Here is a 17,436-nt window from a genome sequence, read left to right as displayed (position 1 = left end):
TGGAGGTCCGGAGCTTGTTAATGGTTGTCACTCTTCTTCCGTAAAGTTTTATGGTGGTTAGCAGTCTCGTAAGCCATCAAATAAAATCAATCAGACTATGGACGTCATCGAGAGCTGAGTAAAGCTTGACGGACTATGCTTACATAGCAACGGTTGCTAAATGTGTGATTGGTCAATGCTCGTTTGGGGGGGCGGAGTTTGCGAAAGGTCAATTACGGATACAACTCACCTGACTTTTGGCAGCGATATTTGGCCGAGCAAGAAAAGAAAAAGTGTAGTCAATAGTGCATAGAATTTGCCGGCACTCGACTAGAACTTTTCCTGGCTCAAAGCTTAAAAAAAAAAAAGAAAGAAAAAAAGACCAGAGACTCTTGGGTGGATTTACAGATTTACAGTCTGAGGTAAAACAGCAAGGATGTTCTAAAAAAACAAAAAAAAACAAAAAAAAACTGTGCTACTCATAATTCTGGGATACATTAATCACAATTCATTATAATCCACATTTATCCAGATTTCTCCTTACTTTGGAAGCATGTATTATTTTGGTATGTTTGAATTTGATAATAATGTCTATTCACAGTTTCATTTGATAAATCTTATGATTATTCTAGCGAAGTTTTACATTTATAAGTCTAAATTTACACATAAGAAACCATCCTTTATTTTTTAGTTTTTATTTTTGTATCCATGAGAAATAATTTTTTTGTCACTGTCTGGTTGTCTGTGTCCAAAAGCTGTAAAAACGTATAACTATTGAAAACTTATCATTTATTTATATGATTTTGTATCAAACTATTTTCTTTTCTTTCAGTTATACTATTGATTTTATTTGGTTTAGCTTTTGTATGTTTTAACTTCCCTGGCGTGTTCTATGTTCTAATTGTTTATAGTGTATACAATGATTTTATTATTTCCCCCCCAATAGTTTGTATACTGATTGAGTGAATAGAGATTTAAAAAAATAAAAACTAAACTGGGCTACTCGTATATACATGAAGTAAACATGTTTCTTCTTATTCGTCCGAGTGCAGTTTAAAGGTCTATTTATTTTTATTGTCCAAATGAATCTAGCATTAAACGTATCATTTTATGAGCTTTTTAAAAAAAAAAAAAAGTAAAATTAAATATTAACATTTTCGTGACATGAGATTTGTCCAACTGTGATTGCCGTAGATTTCACGTGGTAGCAGAAGAGCGACTCCATTCCAGGCACGACGCGTTTACGCTCGGCTTCGCTATAAAAATAATTCAACACGAATTTGTACGGAACGAACTGACACATCGACACTTTGCCCCGTCACTACGTTATTGAAGTCAAACATAATTGCTACGTTTCGTGTCTGGTTCAATCGTATCTCTCGGCCCTCTTTATTTTGCCTTAGCTTAGCTTAGCTTAGCTTAGCTTAGCTTAGCTTGCTCGGCGCCAAAAAACGAGACGCGTTTGCTATCGACAAATTGGCTCAGCAGACGTCAATCGTGAGCGTAAAGTGTCGTGAATATCGTGTGAAGATGTTCACAATGGCGAAAGTCAAGTACGAAGAGGAGCTTTGTGGAGCACAGGAGGACAACGAGCGACAACGTCAACTGCTGGACGCCGTTTACAAGCAGCCTCGAGTTGTGTTGAACAGAGCAGGTTTGTCACTTGTTTCATCGACACTTTTCAACCATATGTACGTTTTTATTTCTGTAATGACTCTTCACCGGGTCACTTTGTTACGATACAGTTTTTTTTCTTCAGTCGGTTTGGTAAATTTCTCAGTCGATGAGAATTGGATTTAGCAGAGCTACAACTGAGGTAAAGCTAGCCGCCTTTTCTTTTTACGCGGTCAAGTCAGCCGCACTTTATTTTTTCTGTTCGCCCTTTTCTAGGATTTACGGTAGTGTGCTCGAAGAGACGCTTCGGCCTTGGGGTGAACCCCACAAAAGTGCCTAGAAAATGAGTTTCTATCCACTGTCTGGGCACGACTTGTTCAATGCAATTTTTGATAGATAATACCCTTCTGAACTTTGGGTTAAAAGTTCACCCAATGTTTTCCTGCCCCAGTTTTGTCACAAGCCAGAAATGCATATATAGGTAAATAACAAAAAACGAAAATCTTGTGCTGCAGTTTTTGGTCATAAAACGTCTTTCATTAAATTTGGCAACATAAAATCATTCCCAGATGTTATAAATACATATACCTAACATCAGAAACAAGTATTGGTGGTTTGGTGTACTCATGTGAATTTAGATCATTAAATATATCAAATTTGTGCCAAAAAAAACAAAACAAAAAAAAAGCTTCAACTAGAAGTGAGACCAGCACACGAATGTTACATTTAGCTATGTTTATGTTTCATATATAAAAACAATTCACAACCTACTATGTAATGAAAGGTGCACAAGAAGCAACATACATCGGCCAAAAATGGCTGAAAATACTACAATGCACCACAAACTTGGAACAAGGCAAAATGGACTAGATGAAAATAGATACATTCAGAGCCCAGATTATTGTAACATATAGAATATTTTTTAAAGTATCAGGTTATGTCACAGCATGTCATTTATACCCCCCACCCCTGCCCCACACACAAAAAATATTAATAAAAAAAGAATCAAATAAAAATCAAATGTACATTCACAATAAAACCATGGAACTTCATTGGAACGGCTCTTTTTTTTTTTTTTTTTTCGCAGACCAATTTAAAGGTCTATGTTGTGGAAAAATTGAATACAGACTTTTTCTTTTTTTTTTGCTTGAAAAGTGTTCCAATGGAGAGTTAATATCTTGATAATGACACAAACAAAATGGCAGATTTTACAGCCCTGCACTGTAAAGTGTCCTCGTATGCCATGTGATTTTCCAACCTGATGTTGTACCAGATGTGTTAGTGTCACTTTCTTGGCTTACGTCAGTAGACTCAGTAGTTGATGTATCTGATGACTGAGGTACCCTGTCTAAAAGTTTGTCAGTTGTTGATAATGTGTCTACAAAAAACATTTCAGAGGTGTTGCGCTGGAAAGGGGTGTGAAAAATCAGCTGGGGGAAATCACGCCTCAATCTTCGTTTCCGTATATCCTGCCTGAAATAGAAAATTAAAGGGAAAGATGAGCACAAGATACACATATTCACATCACACTAGGGCTGCTCTATTATGGAAAACATAATCATCACGATTATTTTGGTAATAATTGAAATCAAGATTATTCAAAACAATTATATTTTGTTCAAATCAAGAAAATGTTTAAACATTTGAAAATAAGACAAATACAATCATATGAAACACTATAATTATGTAAGTTGCTTTTGGACCCAACAAAATTTCTAATTTATTATTATTATGTTAGCAAAAATTTTAAGTTGGGGTGCAGCGTGTGCAGTAAGCTAGTTTTGACACGGGTGTATGGTAAAAGAACTCGTGTGGGCGTGCCGCAAAAACAACTCAAAATTAGTATTATTAATACTGCAACTATCGAATATTTTGGTATCCGGATATCCTACTGAAAATTCGAGTGAATAATCGTATATTTGGATAGAAATAAAAATATACCTATAGGCCTATATACTTTCTTGGTCAAAGAACAATTAAAACGAGAGCTGCGAGCAGCTATAAAGGGCCCTCGCAGCCCGTGCCACGTTGGGGTACTTGCACGTTGGGGTACTCGCACGTTGGGGTACTGTCACATTGGAAGCAGAATTTCTTTTAAAATGGCATGATCAACCTTTACATGTGGATTTTCTTTGCCAGGTGTGATGAATGTTTCAAACTCAATGGGTTTTGGTGAACGTTAAGATCTGCAAAAATTAGCACCCATTTTTATTTTTAGGCAATAAGTTGCCCTGATTGGTATTTTTTGGAAAAATATATGTACCCATCATCGCTCGTACTCATTGCACAATGTTGCTTTTATTGTCCATAGGTGCAATCAAAAATGAATAAAACAAAATGGAAACGTACATACGTTTGGATCGGTGTGAAGCCAGTGAACAATTTGAGTGGTGGAAACTAAAAGAATATTCATAAATGACTTAGTTATCACACTTAGAATGAGTTTACATTTTTTGTACAAAATACCGTATGTGGGGTATTTTTTTTTCACACCTCAAGGGCTAGGTGGCGCTGCATATATAACTGAATTTTGTCATAGAGATACCTTCAGGCCTTGACTATAAACATACATGTCAAGTTTGGGATTTTTTGGAGCATGTACCGGGGAGTTATTAAGCATATCCTTTTTCAGTGCGAAACACAAAATTTGATGTGCCGCCCTCATCATATAGTATTCCGAAAAGTCAAGATTTTTCCACCTTTCGTTGGCTCAGGTCTTGACATGGACCAGGTCAAGTCTGAAGTCAGTCGGATGAAACGTGTAGGAGAAGTGGGCAAAAGTATGCCCCCTGAAAATGTGCAAAAATCGTCAAAAATGGGACATTCAAAAATTCGTAGCTCACTTCCTGTTCATTTTAGCACATGGGTCCAAGAGACTTTTTTTTGTAGGTCTTGGGCTCCCTCATACACCTTAAAAATATTCGTCGTTCTTGCTTAAACGTACAACCGGGGCTGCTTCGTAAAAAATTTCTAGGGGGCGCTATTGTGTCATTTTTGTAAAAATAGCACAATCCAGGATAAAATATCGCTCATTTTGCCAGGCCAGATGTGTGTGCCAAGTTTCATGAGTTTCTGTGCATGTTTAGACCCTCAAACTGGCGTTGTTTTCTTGGTGAACAGCGCTTAGCCACGCCCACAGCAATTCGCGAAAACTCACAAACTTCGTGTTGTGACATCATGAAGACCGAAACCCTCATCTGAGCAAATATCAGGTAGGTGCAGTTAATGTGGTTGGAGAAAAACATTGAAGAAAAATCATAAGAAAAAAAATTGCCAGAAGGTGGTGCTATCAGTAAGATGAAATATAAGTTCGTAGATGTCTTAAGGGCTGGACTCTCATCAAATGTGTGAAATTTTGAGAAGATAGGATTACCTGGGTCAAGTAAAAGCAGCTTTTATTGCCACGAAAAATTACCAGACTTTGCGGCACCGTAGCAGCCATACCCTTTGGCGAAAAGTTACAATATTCGGAGTGGGGCATGATCAACATCTTAAGGCTTTTCTGACCAATTTTCAACTGGATCCCTTCAACGAGCTAGGCACAGTAGCTAAAAACGTAAAGTATGACATTTATTGTCACCACTAGGTGGCGCTATATATATAACAGAATTGTATCATATAGATGTTTTCAGGCCGTGACTATTAAGTTGCATGAGAAATTTGAGATTTTTTGGAGCTTGTTCATGGGAGTTATTCAGCATTTTGTCTTTCTGGACAAATTAAATTTTAAAGGCAATATTTGATGACCCGCCCCCGTCATGTAGTATTCCAAAAAGTTAAGATATTTTGCCCAGTTGTTTTCTTGGGCCTTGAGATGATAAATGCCAAGTTTGAAGTCAACAGTGAATGTGCCAAAATGGGCCAAAATTGGACATTCAAAAATTCATAGCTCACTTCCTGTACATTTTAGGAAATGTCTTCCACTGACCTTTTTGTGCGTCTCGGGGTGCTACACGTGCCTGGCAATTTTCGTAGCTCTAGGTCAAACGGGCCGGGATTGGGTTTTATTTTTCTATGCTAGGGGGTGCTATAGAGTCGCATTGTTATGACAACTACATAATATCAAATATTTCGCCAGGCCCGAAGAGACTGCAAAGTTTGGTGAGTTTTCGTAAATGTTTAGGTCCTCAAGAATGCGATCGTTTACGGAGAAGAAGAAGAAGAATTCTTACAAAAACAAGAGGGACCTCGCAGCGATCGCTGCTCGGGCCCTAATAATCATAATAAGGTCTACAAGAACTGTATGGTGTTCAGGGATGAATAGTTTTTCTCATGGATTTTTTTATTTCTTTTTTGCTGTAGTAATAAGTAATGCCACAGCTGATGCACATTTTGAATGACAGGGTTCCTCCTATTACTTCAAAATATAAAAATATAACATTTATAGAATAAAACCACAAGTATCCCAAATGCTATAAAAGGTAATGTTGTAGCGAGCAGTGACGGGAGTCGGAGGCAGAGTGTTGAAGTCCGGAGCCAAAAACCGGCGTTTTATGACATCAGCTTCTCAGCGTTTAACAGCAACAACAACTCACTCTGCGCGAGGCTCACAGACCTACCAACGTTTTGTTCTTTTATCCTTTCATCCTTTCATCCCAACAAACTCCCCCTTCGTCCCAACGTTCCGTGGGTGAATTATGTTCTCATCACTACACAAGCCCCCCCAGAATTCACCCACAATCAAACTCCGGATGACGGGGCGGCAAAACTGCCCGACCCCTGCGGGTACAGGACCCAGGGAGCGAGGGCGGGAGGGACACAGCAGAAACACCAGAACAGTCCCGCGCACCAACTGGCGGGGATGCAGGAACAACTGGAAGGGACCCCACACGGTCCACAAGGCGCAGCCCAGGGGGGCGGCCGCGGCGGGGGGCGCGGGGCACGTCCAAGGGTCCGGCCAGGTCAACATGAGCCGGGTTAACTTGCAACCCGGTGTCGGAGCCCCGAAGCGACTGGGTGTCACGGTCGGAAGCCTGGTCGGCCGCCATCCGGGAAAAGTCGAGGCCCAGCTGTACCGTGTTGACGGCTGCCCTGGACAGACAATCCGCGACCACGTCGTCCTTGCCAGCGATATGTCGGATGTCCGTGGTGTATTCAGATATGAACGACAACTGTCGCTGTTGCCGCACGGACCACGGCTTGGACAACTTCGACATGGAGAAGGCGAGCGGCATGTGATCGACGAAGACCGTGAACTCACGGCCCTCCAGGATGAAGCGGAAGTGGCGGATCGCCAGCCAGACAGCAAGGAGCTCCCTGTCGAACGTGCTGTACTTGCGCTCCCGAGGGACTAACCGGCGGCTGAAAAGGCGAGCGGCTGCCACGCACCTTCGACGCGCTGTTCCAAAACGGCCCCGACGGCAAAATCGGATGCGTCAGTAGTGAGGGCGATCGGGGCATCCGGGCGCGGGTGGGCCAACAAGGCCGCTCGGGACAGCGCAGCTTTCGTCTCTTCAAAAGCCTCGACTCTCACATCGGTCCCGTCGACCGCACGGTTAGGAGCCACACCCTTAAGTGCGTCGTAAAGCGGGTGCATCACATGGGCAGCGTGGCGGATGAACCTGTGGTAAAAAGTCACCATCCCGAGGAACTCGCGGAGACCCTGGGCCGTCTGGGGTCGAGGAAAAGCGGCAACAGCTTCCACTTTTGCCGGGAGCGGGGTGGCGCCGTCCTCATTGATGAGGTGGCCGAGGAATTTGAGACTGGAGAGGGTGTCCATGATAAACAGCAGCCGGCACTCTGGCCCCCACTCACAGCTGCAACTGAGTGGAGGCGTCGCCGTTTCCCGACGCAACAAAGGAGCAAGGGGCGCGGCACCTCTTCGCCTTGGTTCCAAAACGTGCGTGAAAATAGCATAAGCCAGGGGCCGATCGGCCATCCACGGCAGCGCGTACCTTATGAGGTGCCGTTGCGGCCGCCGGGACTGGGAAGGCGCGTGCAGAGAGGCCAAGACCTCGTGGTTGTGACGCTGGGTGGCCAGGAAAAAGCGGTCTGCTTCCTCCGCCAGAGCACGTGGTTCGGAGATGGTAGTGTTCGCTAGCGCCGTAGCTCTGGCCGCTGTGGAGCTCCCGAGCGCGGCCACAATGTGGTAGTAGCGCGTGGAATCGTCCGTAATTCCCCGGATGGCAAACTGAGCTTCAGCTTGTACAAACCACGTCGCCGCGGCCGACTCCCAAAACTCCGGTAACTTGAGATCAGCGGAGTTCGCCATGTCGCTCAATTCGATCAAATTCTCAGCCTCGGAAATGTCAACGAGGCGGATGTCGGGGTCACCAATGTCACAGCGAGCAGTAACGGGAGTCGGAGGCAGAGTGTTGAAGTCCGGAGCCAAAGACCGGCGGTTTATTGATATCAGCTTCTCAGCGTTTAACAGCAACAACAACTCTGCGCGAGGCTCACAGACCTACCAACATTTGTTCTTTTATCCTTTCATCCCAACAAACTCCCCCTTCGTCCCAACGTTCCGTGGGTGAATTATGTTCTCATCACTACAATGTCAGGTTGGCCCCCACATTTAACTCCCCCCGCCACCAACGTCTTATTGCAGATGGAAGGATGTAAAACGAAAAGTGCAGTGTGAGAATCCATTGTAAAGAACGGTTAGGGTTTGCATTATTCAAAAATTTGGTGCCAACATTTTAACTTTTACTGCAAATGAATATCGGCTTCAAATATCGGTTATCTGCCTCCTTGACTACCGATAATCGGTATCGGTACCGGCCCTGAAAAAAGCATATCGGTCTATCTCTACAGAAAAGCCTTAAGATGTTGATCATGCCCCACACCGAATATTGTATCCTTTCGCCAAAGGGCGTGGCCGCGACGGTGCCGCAAAGTCTGAAGATTTTTCGTGACAATAAAAGCTGCATTAACTTGACCGAGATGATCCTATCTTCTCAAAATTTCACACATTTGATGAGAGTCCAGCCCTAAAGACATCTATGAACTTATATTTCATCTTACTGATAGCGCCACCTAGTGGCAATTTTTTTTCTTAACAATTTTCTTCTACGTTTTTCTCCAAACACGTTAACTGGACCTACCTCATATTTGCTCAGATGAGGGTTTCGGCCTTCATGATGTCACAATGTCACAACACGAAGTTTGTGAGTTTTCGCGAATCGCTGTGAGCGTGGCTAAGCACTGTTCGCCAAGAAAACGCGAGTTTTGAGGGTCTAAAGATGCGCAGAAACTCATGAAAATTGGCACACACATCTGGCCTGGTAAAATGAACAATATTTTATTGTTGATTGTGCTATTTTTACAAAAATGACTCAATAGCGCCCCCTAGAAATTTTTAACGAAGCAGCCCCGGTTGTATGTTCAAGCAAGATCTACAAAAATTTTTAGGAGTATGAGGGAGCCAAAGACCTACAAAAAAAGTCTCTTGGACCCATATGCTAAAATGAACAGGAAGTGAGCTACGAATTTTTGAATGTCCCATTTTTGATGATTTTTGCACATTTTCAGGGGGCATACTTTTGCCCACTTCTCCTACACGTTTTTTCCGACTGACTTAAGACTTGACCTGGATCATGTCAAGACCTGAGCCAACAACAGACAGAAAAATCTTGACTTTTGGAAATACTATATGATGAGGGCGGGGCATCAAAATTTGTGTTTCACACTGAAAAAGGATATGCTTAATAACTCCCCGATACATGCTCCAAAAAATCCCAAACTTGACATGTATGTTTATCATCAAGGCCTGAAGGTATCTCTATGACAACATTCAGTTTTATATGCAGCGCCACCTAGCCCTTGAGGCATGAAAAACAAATACCTCACTTACGGTATTTTTACAAAAATTGTAAACTCATTCTCAGTGTGATAACTAAGTCATTTATGAATTGTTTTTACTTTCCACCACTCAAAATGTTCACTGGCATCAGACCGATCCAAACATATGTATTTTTTATTTAGTTTTATTTATTTTTGATAGCCTCTATTGACGTTAAAAGCAGTATCGTGAATGAAGGATATGCTTAATAACTCCCCGGTACATGCTTAAAAAAAATCCCAAACTTGACATGTATATTTATAGTCAAGGCCTGAAGGTATCTCTATGACAAAATTCAGTTATAAATACAGCGCCACCTAGTCCTTGAGGCATAAAAAAAAAAACACTTAGGGTATTTTGTACAAAATTTGTGAACTCATTGTAAGTATTATAACTAAGTCATTTATGAATATTCTTTTACTTTCCACTAAAGATGTTCACTGGTATCAGACCGATCCAAACATATGTACTTTTTTACTTTGTTTTATTTATTTTTGATAGCCTCTATGGACAATAAAAGCAACATCGTGCAATGAGTACGAGCGATGATGGGTATATATACTTTTGGAAAAAATACCAATCAGGTCAACTCATTCCCAAAAAATAAAAAAAAAGACGCTGATTTTTGCAGATCTTAACAATCACCAAAACCCATTGAGCTTGACACACACATCACACCTGGCAAAAAAAAAAATGTACATGTAAAGGATTACCATGCCATGTTCAAAGAAATTTTGCTCCTAATGTGCCAGTACCCCAATGTGCCAGTACCCCAACCCCTAAAGAAAAAAACATTTTTAATGTAATCTTAGTGAATTAATTGTAATTATGTCTTAATAATTTTCAACTATAGGTTGGCGATGCACATTTTAGTTAGCATCTGACTGGTCAAATTCATATGAAAAGCATAAAATTCCATATAAAACTTATTGCATGCCTTTGCGATATGCATATTGCAAGGGCCAATATCGCGATATCGATATTTTTTCGATATACTGTGCAGCCTTAATCGGAAGCATTTATTTGTGTGTGTTGAATGTGTTGTGTGTGTGTGTGTGGGGGTGTGTGTGTGTGTGTGTGTGTGTGTGTGTGTGTGTGTTGGGGGCGGGGTCGATATATCTATACATGGCTTTATGTATCGATATTGGGATATGAAAAGGCGTATCTATACGATATCGATGTATCAATATTTTGAACTCAGCCCTAGTTAATTCAATTGAAATAGAAAGGGTGTATGAAAACAAATTCCTTGTAGTAGTTATTGATGATAAATTATTTTGGAAGCCACACATAGAAAATGTTAAAAGGAAAATGTCAAAAATCAAAGGGATACTCTATAAAACTAAGGATGTCCTGAACATGAACTCATTATATACATTATATAGTTCATTATTATTACAATATCTGACCTATTGTGTGGAAATCTGGGCAAATGCAAATAAAACAAACACCAACTCTGTATTCAAATTGCAAAAGAGCTATAAGAATTATTAATTAATCCAAATATACAGAATCAACACATCCATTATTTATTAAATTAAACACAATGAAATTTTATGACTTGGTTGAGTTTAAATTAGCACCAAATTAGACACAGTCCTGATGATATAAGGGGTGCACATGTCTATAAAAAAACCCCAAAAAAAACCAAGAACAAATATTAAGCAAAGGTCTGTATCTGTTAAATGTCTTAATCTGTGGAATCATTCGGGAATTGCCCTGAAAAGATGTGACTCACTTGTTGAGTTTAAAAAAAAATGTTTAAAAGTAAAAAAAATAAATAAATACTTGTGTATAGATTTGTTATTCATTCACTCATGTGGCCCATGTGATAAACTCAATATAAAATACATAACATCACAATAAATTAACTTTACCAAACCATGTGTATCTTGTGTCTCGCAGATGTCAGTGAAAAATATATTTGTCCTGAGCGGCAGGAGCCAGAGTTCCCTGGCGTGAAACAGGAGGAGGACTTGGAGCCTCTGCAAGTTAAAGAAGAGCAGCAGCAACAGCCTTCCAACATCAAAAAAGAGGAGCAGCTGCCACCATACATTAAAGAGGAGGAGGACTTCACAGAGTGTCCCGTGACTGGTGTCCATTTGAAGACTGAAGATGAACGTCAATATGAAGAGAACAAAGGGGCGGAGTCTCCAAGCAGCAGCTCAAGACAACAAATGACAAATGATGACAGCCGGTTAGCTCTCATGTCAGATGGTGAAGACGCGTCACACGCTCCTCACACTGCTGACGACGAACAGTGTGACGATGATGTGACATGTCACACTGATGGCAAACGGTGGAAATGTTCTCAGTGTGGAAAAACCTTTGGTTCCAAGTCTCAATTGAGAAATCATGCGATGGGCCACACTGGTGATAAACCCTTTGTCTGCTCAGTTTGTGGTCGAAAATTTACTCGGAATGACTACTTAAAAACACACACAAGAACCCACACTGGAGAGAAGCCCTTTGCTTGCTCGGTTTGTGGTCAAAGTTTCTCTCAGAAGGGAAGTTTAACAACGCACACGCGAATCCACACTGGAGAGAAGCCCTTTGCTTGCTTGGTTTGTGGTCAAAATTTTTCTTCCAAGGGAGACTTAAAAATACACACACGAACCCACACTGGAGAGAAGCCCTTTGCTTGCTTGGTTTGTGGTCAAAGTTTCTCTCAGAAGGGAAATTTAATTATTCACACAAGAAACCACACTGGAGAGAAGCCCTTTGCTTGTTTGGTTTGTGGTCAAAATTTTTCTTCCAATCGATACTTAAAAATACACACAAGAACCCACACGGGAGAGAAGCCCTTTGCTTGCTCAGTTTGTGGTCAAAATTTTTCTTCCAAGGGATACTTAAAAATACACACAAGAACCCACACTGGAGAGAAGCCTTTTGCTTGCTCAGTTTGTGGTCAAAATTTTGCTCTCAAGGGAAACTTAAAAATCCACACAAGAACCCACACTGGAGAGAAGCCTTTTGCTTGCTCAGTTTGTGGTCAAAATTTTGCTCAGAGGGTACACTTAAAATCACACACAAGAACCCACACTGGAGAGAAGCCCTTTGCTTGCTCGGTTTGTGGTCAAAATTTTTCTTCCAAGGGATCCTTAAAAATACACACAAGAACCCACACTGGAGAGAAGCCTTTTGCTTGCTCAGTTTGTGGTCAAAATTTTGCTCTCAAGGGAAACTTAAAAATCCACACAAGAACCCACACTGGAGAGAAGCCTTTTGCTTGCTCAGTTTGTGGTCAAAGTTTTGCTCAGAGGGTACACTTAAAATCACACACAAGAACCCACACTGGAGAGAAGCCCTTTGCTTGCTCGGTTTGTGGTCGAAAATTTGCTCACAAGGAAAACTTAAAAATACACACAAGAACCCACACTGGAGAGAAGCCCTTTGCTTGCTCAGTTTGTGGTCAAAATTTTGCTCACAGGGGACACTTAAAAACACACACAAGAAACCACACTGGAGAGTAGCCCTTTGCTTGCTCGGTTTGTGGTCGAAAATTTGCTCACAAGGAAAACTTAAAAATACACACAAGAACCCACACTGGAGAGAAGCCCTTTGCTTGCTCAGTTTGTGGTCAAAATTTTGCTCACAGGGGACACTTAAAAACGCACACAAGAACCCACACTGGAGAGAAGCCCTTTGCTTGCTCAGTTTGTGGTCAAAATTTTTCTTCGAAGGGATACTTAAAAACACACACAAGAACCCACACTGGAGAGAAGCCCTTTGCTTGCTCAGTTTGTGGTCGAAGTTTCTCTGAGAAGGGAAGTTTAACAATGCACATGCGAATCCACACGGGAGAGAAGCCCTTTGCCTGCTCAGTTTGTGGTCAAAATTTTGCTCATAGGGTACAGTTAAAAATACACACAAGAACCCACACTGGAGAGAAGCCTTTTGCTTGCTCAGTTTGTGGTCGAAAATTTGCTTGGAATATATATTTAAAAGTCCACATGAGAACCCACACTGGAGAGAAGCCTTTTGCTTGCTCAGTTTGTGGTCAAAGATTCCCAACAAAGGGCAACGCTGAGAGGCACAAGTGTGCTGGTGAGAAAAGCGGTTGATGAATGAAGCTTGATATGATCTCATTTCGGAATTGACATTTAAAATGGTGCAGAAATTTCTACCGCTTTAATGAATGATTGATCTGTGTACTTGTATTGTGTGTTGTATGTGTCTTAGCCTATTTTGAAAATGAATTAGTTTTGAAAACGTAACATCAACCTGACAAGTGGCTGCAGATTATAACTGACGGCTATAATCTGTCATGTTGACATGTAAATGTCTGTTCATATGTTGTTTGTCTTATTTACATATTAAAAGGTTGTTGTTAAACACATTATTTTAGGGTAATTAATTATGCACAAATTAGTGTGTCAAAAAAATAACGCAACTGAGGCGCGTGAGCATGGCTCGTGAGTAGACGTGTTTCCTACGGCTCCCGCAGAAAATTTTTGGATTAATACATTTTGGACCTTGTAATCGATGGAACTTTTTTTGGAAAGACAGTTTTTGTGAACTAATTGCCTCACGAGTGGACAAATTCCCCCTAAATCGTCTAAACAGCAAAGTGGGAGACACTAGGTAGTGTTAGCAAGGAAGCTAATACAAATGCTAACAATATGGAAGCACTAGCTAACGCAGTTTCTGCCGTGCAATCATCTATCGATTCGTTTCGGGAGGAGAACCGGGCCTCGATTGCCTCTTTGCATTCGATTTTGAATGTCTATGGCCAGCGAATTACGGATGTGGAGGACGGTATGAAGGAGTTCGACATGAGGCTTGGCAACGTGGAAACTTCTCATGCTTTACTGGCGAAAGAAAATGATGCGCTGAAGGAGAAGATGGCGTACCTGGAAAATTACACCAGGCGGCAAAACATACGCATTGTGGGAATACCGGAAAATGTGGAGGGCCCGCGACCATCGGAATTTATTTCCAAGCTTATCAGTGATGTGCTTGGGGAAGATAACTTCGAGAAACCACTTTCGGTGGATCGCGCCCACAGAAGCCTGGCACCCAAACCGAAGGATGGCGATAGCAGACCACGGCCGTTCATCGTTCGACTTCATCATTTTCAAAGTAAAGAGTTGATCCTTCGCCTCGCCAGACAAGCGGGCCCTCTCTTCTACAACGGATCAAGAATTCACATTTTTCCTGACTACAGCCCGGATGTCAACAAACGGCGTGCAGCCTTCTCCGAATCTAAAAGGAAGCTCCATGCCGCAAAGATCCAGTTTGCCCTCTACTTCCCAGCAACTCTGCAATTTACACACAACGGAAGACAAATGAGGTTCACCGATCATGTGGCGGCGCTGACTTACGTCAATGAAAACGTGACTTTGAGCTCCACTTCACAAGCTGCTGATGGTGATTGAGGTGAAGCTACTGACTGTGTTGAAACACGAATAACTGATTGAAAGGACGGTATTATCGTTTGAAGTTTCACGCACTAATTTCATCATTTTTATTTTATTTGTTGAAATGTATATTCTTTTCTTTTTACATCTTACATTGTGGGTGTGGCATTTTTTTTTTTTTTTTTAATTTATGTCAATTTGTGAGTACACCATATGTGAAGCTACAATTATATGATCCCTAAATATTTAATTTTATTATTGATATTATATTTTGTTTTGTTTTTCTTTTCTTTTCTTTTTTTCTCTTTTAGTTTCTTCAGGAGTACCGCCTTTCTTGCTATGCTGACTTTCCATGACTTGTAGATAATATTTAGTTTTGACAGAGTTAACGTCTCTCTCTCTCTTTCTTTCTTTCTTTCTTTCTTTCTTTCTTTCTTTCTTTCTTTCTTTTATTTATTAGAGCCCGAGCGGCGGCGGTGCCGCTGTGAGGCCCTATTGTTTTTGTAGGAATTCTTCTTATTATTGTGGGCTGCTGAAAGCATCCCACATATGTTGTTTCTAACCTTTATTATTATACTTATTATTATTATTATAGCATTTTATTCTCAACACTTTTTGCAATCAAACTACTACTACATTATACTTCCGATTTACACCGTTCAAATTTCAACTTGCTGACAAAATTCACGCCTTTCGGGCTATTTATCGTTTGACTTCATATTACTTACAGTACTCGCATAATTTAATGTTAAAAATCTACTTTTCCCCATTCAGTTTTAATGGGACTGACACTGAATTTTTTCTAAGTCCCATTTTCCACGCCCACTTCCATACATACAACAGACCATCTTGACTTGCTTTCAGATATTGCTTCGTGGCGCAGTTGGGAGAGTGCATGTACAGTAAGCAGGAGGTCGCAGGTTCAAAGCCCACCGCCGACTGTACATTGCACATATGTCTGTGGCAATTACATAAACAGATATTAAGTATACCAACTGACTATCACACCAGGAAATGCGTTATACTGACATGATCAAACACATGTGTCCCAAATCAGCGCTGATGACTTTCAGCGTCAGGTGACACTTTGAACTACAAATACGCCAATTTGCTCTGCTGCTTACAGGTCCTGTGGCTCAGTGGCTTAAGCGCTTGCGCAAGGTGAATAGCAAAGACAGCCCTACGAATGGTTCGCTGGTTCAAACCTCGGATGGAGCAACTTTTGGACATGGACATACTTCTTTTTTTTTTTTAGTTAAAACTAAAACTTTCTTCTTTTCATTTATAATTCAACCATAATTTCTCATTTGTAATTTACAACCAATTTATCTTTCTTTATTTAACATACATTTTATTGCGTTCAGACACATTCGCTGCTTCCATTTCACAACACTTCAGTTATGCCACCAAGTCTTCTTTGGGTCAGTGGATAGATTGGCAGTGCAGTAGCTCATTGAACAGTAGGTGGCACGTTCAAAGCCACCGCCGACTGTACATTGCACATATGTCCGTGGCAATTACATAAAAGGATATTAAGTTTACCAACTGACTATCATACCAGGAAATGCGTTATACTGGCATGGTTGAACACATGTGTTCCAAATCACTGCTAATGGCTCCGCATTAGATGACAGTTTCAAAGACAAATACGCCAATTTGCTCTGATTTGCAGCGAGCCTTATTAGCTCACCGGGTAAGTAACTTGCCTGTGGTTGCATTTTTACACTCAAGCCCGGGTTCAAACCTCGGTAGGGAATTTATTTATTTTTTTTGTCACCCCCAATTTTCATTTCAGACATGGATATTTTCCAATTGTTTCACATAAAACAATGTACTAAACCTCAGTGCAATCACTATTACGCTCGTACTCCCTCGACACTGGCAAATGTCGAGCGCTCGCGACGAGAAGTGGCTCGATAAGTTGTGTCCACAGGATCCCAGTGAAAGAGATACAATGCTGCCATCTTCTGGCCAGAGTTAGTGGGTGTTTTCTTTTTTTCATCGTTTATGACTGAAATGTCATTTGCATGTTTACATTTTATCAGCAAAAAAACATATAAGATCATTATATTCAATGTGATCTAGCATGACTAAGTTTTTATCAACATTTTTTCCGGTTTCTAAGACACTTAAAATTGATTATTATTATTATTATACTTATTATTATTATAGCATTTTATTCTCAACACTTTTTGCAATCAAACTAAGTCCCATTTTCCACGCCCACTTCCATACATACAACAGACCATCTTGACTTGCTTTCAGATATTGCTTCGTGGCGCAGTTGGGAGAGTGCATGTACAGTAAGCAGGAGGTCGCAGGTTCAAAGCCCACCACCGACTGTACATTGCACATATGTCTGAGGCAATTACATAAACAGATATTAAGTATACCAACTGACTATCACACCAGGAAATGCGTTATACTGACATGATCAAACACATGTGTCCCAAATCAGCGCTGATGACTTTCAGCGTCAGGTGACACTTTGAACTACAAATACGCCAATTCGCTCTGCTGCTCACAGGTCGGGTGGCTCACTGGCTTAAGCGCTTGCATAGCAAAGACAGCCCTACGAATGGTTCGCTGGTTCAAACCTCGGATGGAGCAACTTTTGGACATGGACATACTTCTTTTTTTTTTTTTTTAGTTAAAACCATAACTTTCTTCTTTTCATTTATAATTCAACCATAATTTCTCATT

The 17,436-nt window shown here is 41.0% G+C and overlaps 1 protein-coding gene across 1 annotated transcript; it reads left to right on the top strand.

Moving 5' to 3' along the window:
- The first annotated feature begins 1,198 nt into the window (after positions 1-1,198).
- LOC144007291 (uncharacterized) lies at positions 1,199-13,712 on the top strand. The gene is made up of 2 exons (XM_077506774.1): positions 1,199-1,633; positions 11,279-13,712. Exons 1-2 carry the CDS (start codon positions 1,510-1,512, stop codon positions 12,844-12,846), a joined length of 1,692 nt encoding a protein of 563 aa, XP_077362900.1. The 5' UTR covers positions 1,199-1,509; the 3' UTR covers positions 12,847-13,712.
- The last annotated feature ends 3,724 nt before the right edge of the window (positions 13,713-17,436 follow it).

This window comes from Festucalex cinctus, chromosome 1 (genome assembly GCF_051991245.1).
Source record: "Festucalex cinctus isolate MCC-2025b chromosome 1, RoL_Fcin_1.0, whole genome shotgun sequence".
NCBI classification, from domain to species: domain Eukaryota; kingdom Metazoa; phylum Chordata; class Actinopteri; order Syngnathiformes; family Syngnathidae; genus Festucalex; species Festucalex cinctus.
The sequence above is the reverse complement of the archived record's forward strand: the minus strand, read 5'-3'. Positions and strand labels throughout refer to the sequence as shown.

Coding starts and splice junctions, on each gene's coding strand:
- LOC144007291 (XM_077506774.1), top strand. CDS start 1,510: ATGTTCACAATGGCGAAAGTCAAGTACGAAGAGGAGCTTTGTGGAGCA. Junction 1,634..11,278: donor AGTTGTGTTGAACAGAGCAG/GTTTGTCACTTG, acceptor TGTGTCTCGCAG/ATGTCAGTGAAAAATATATT.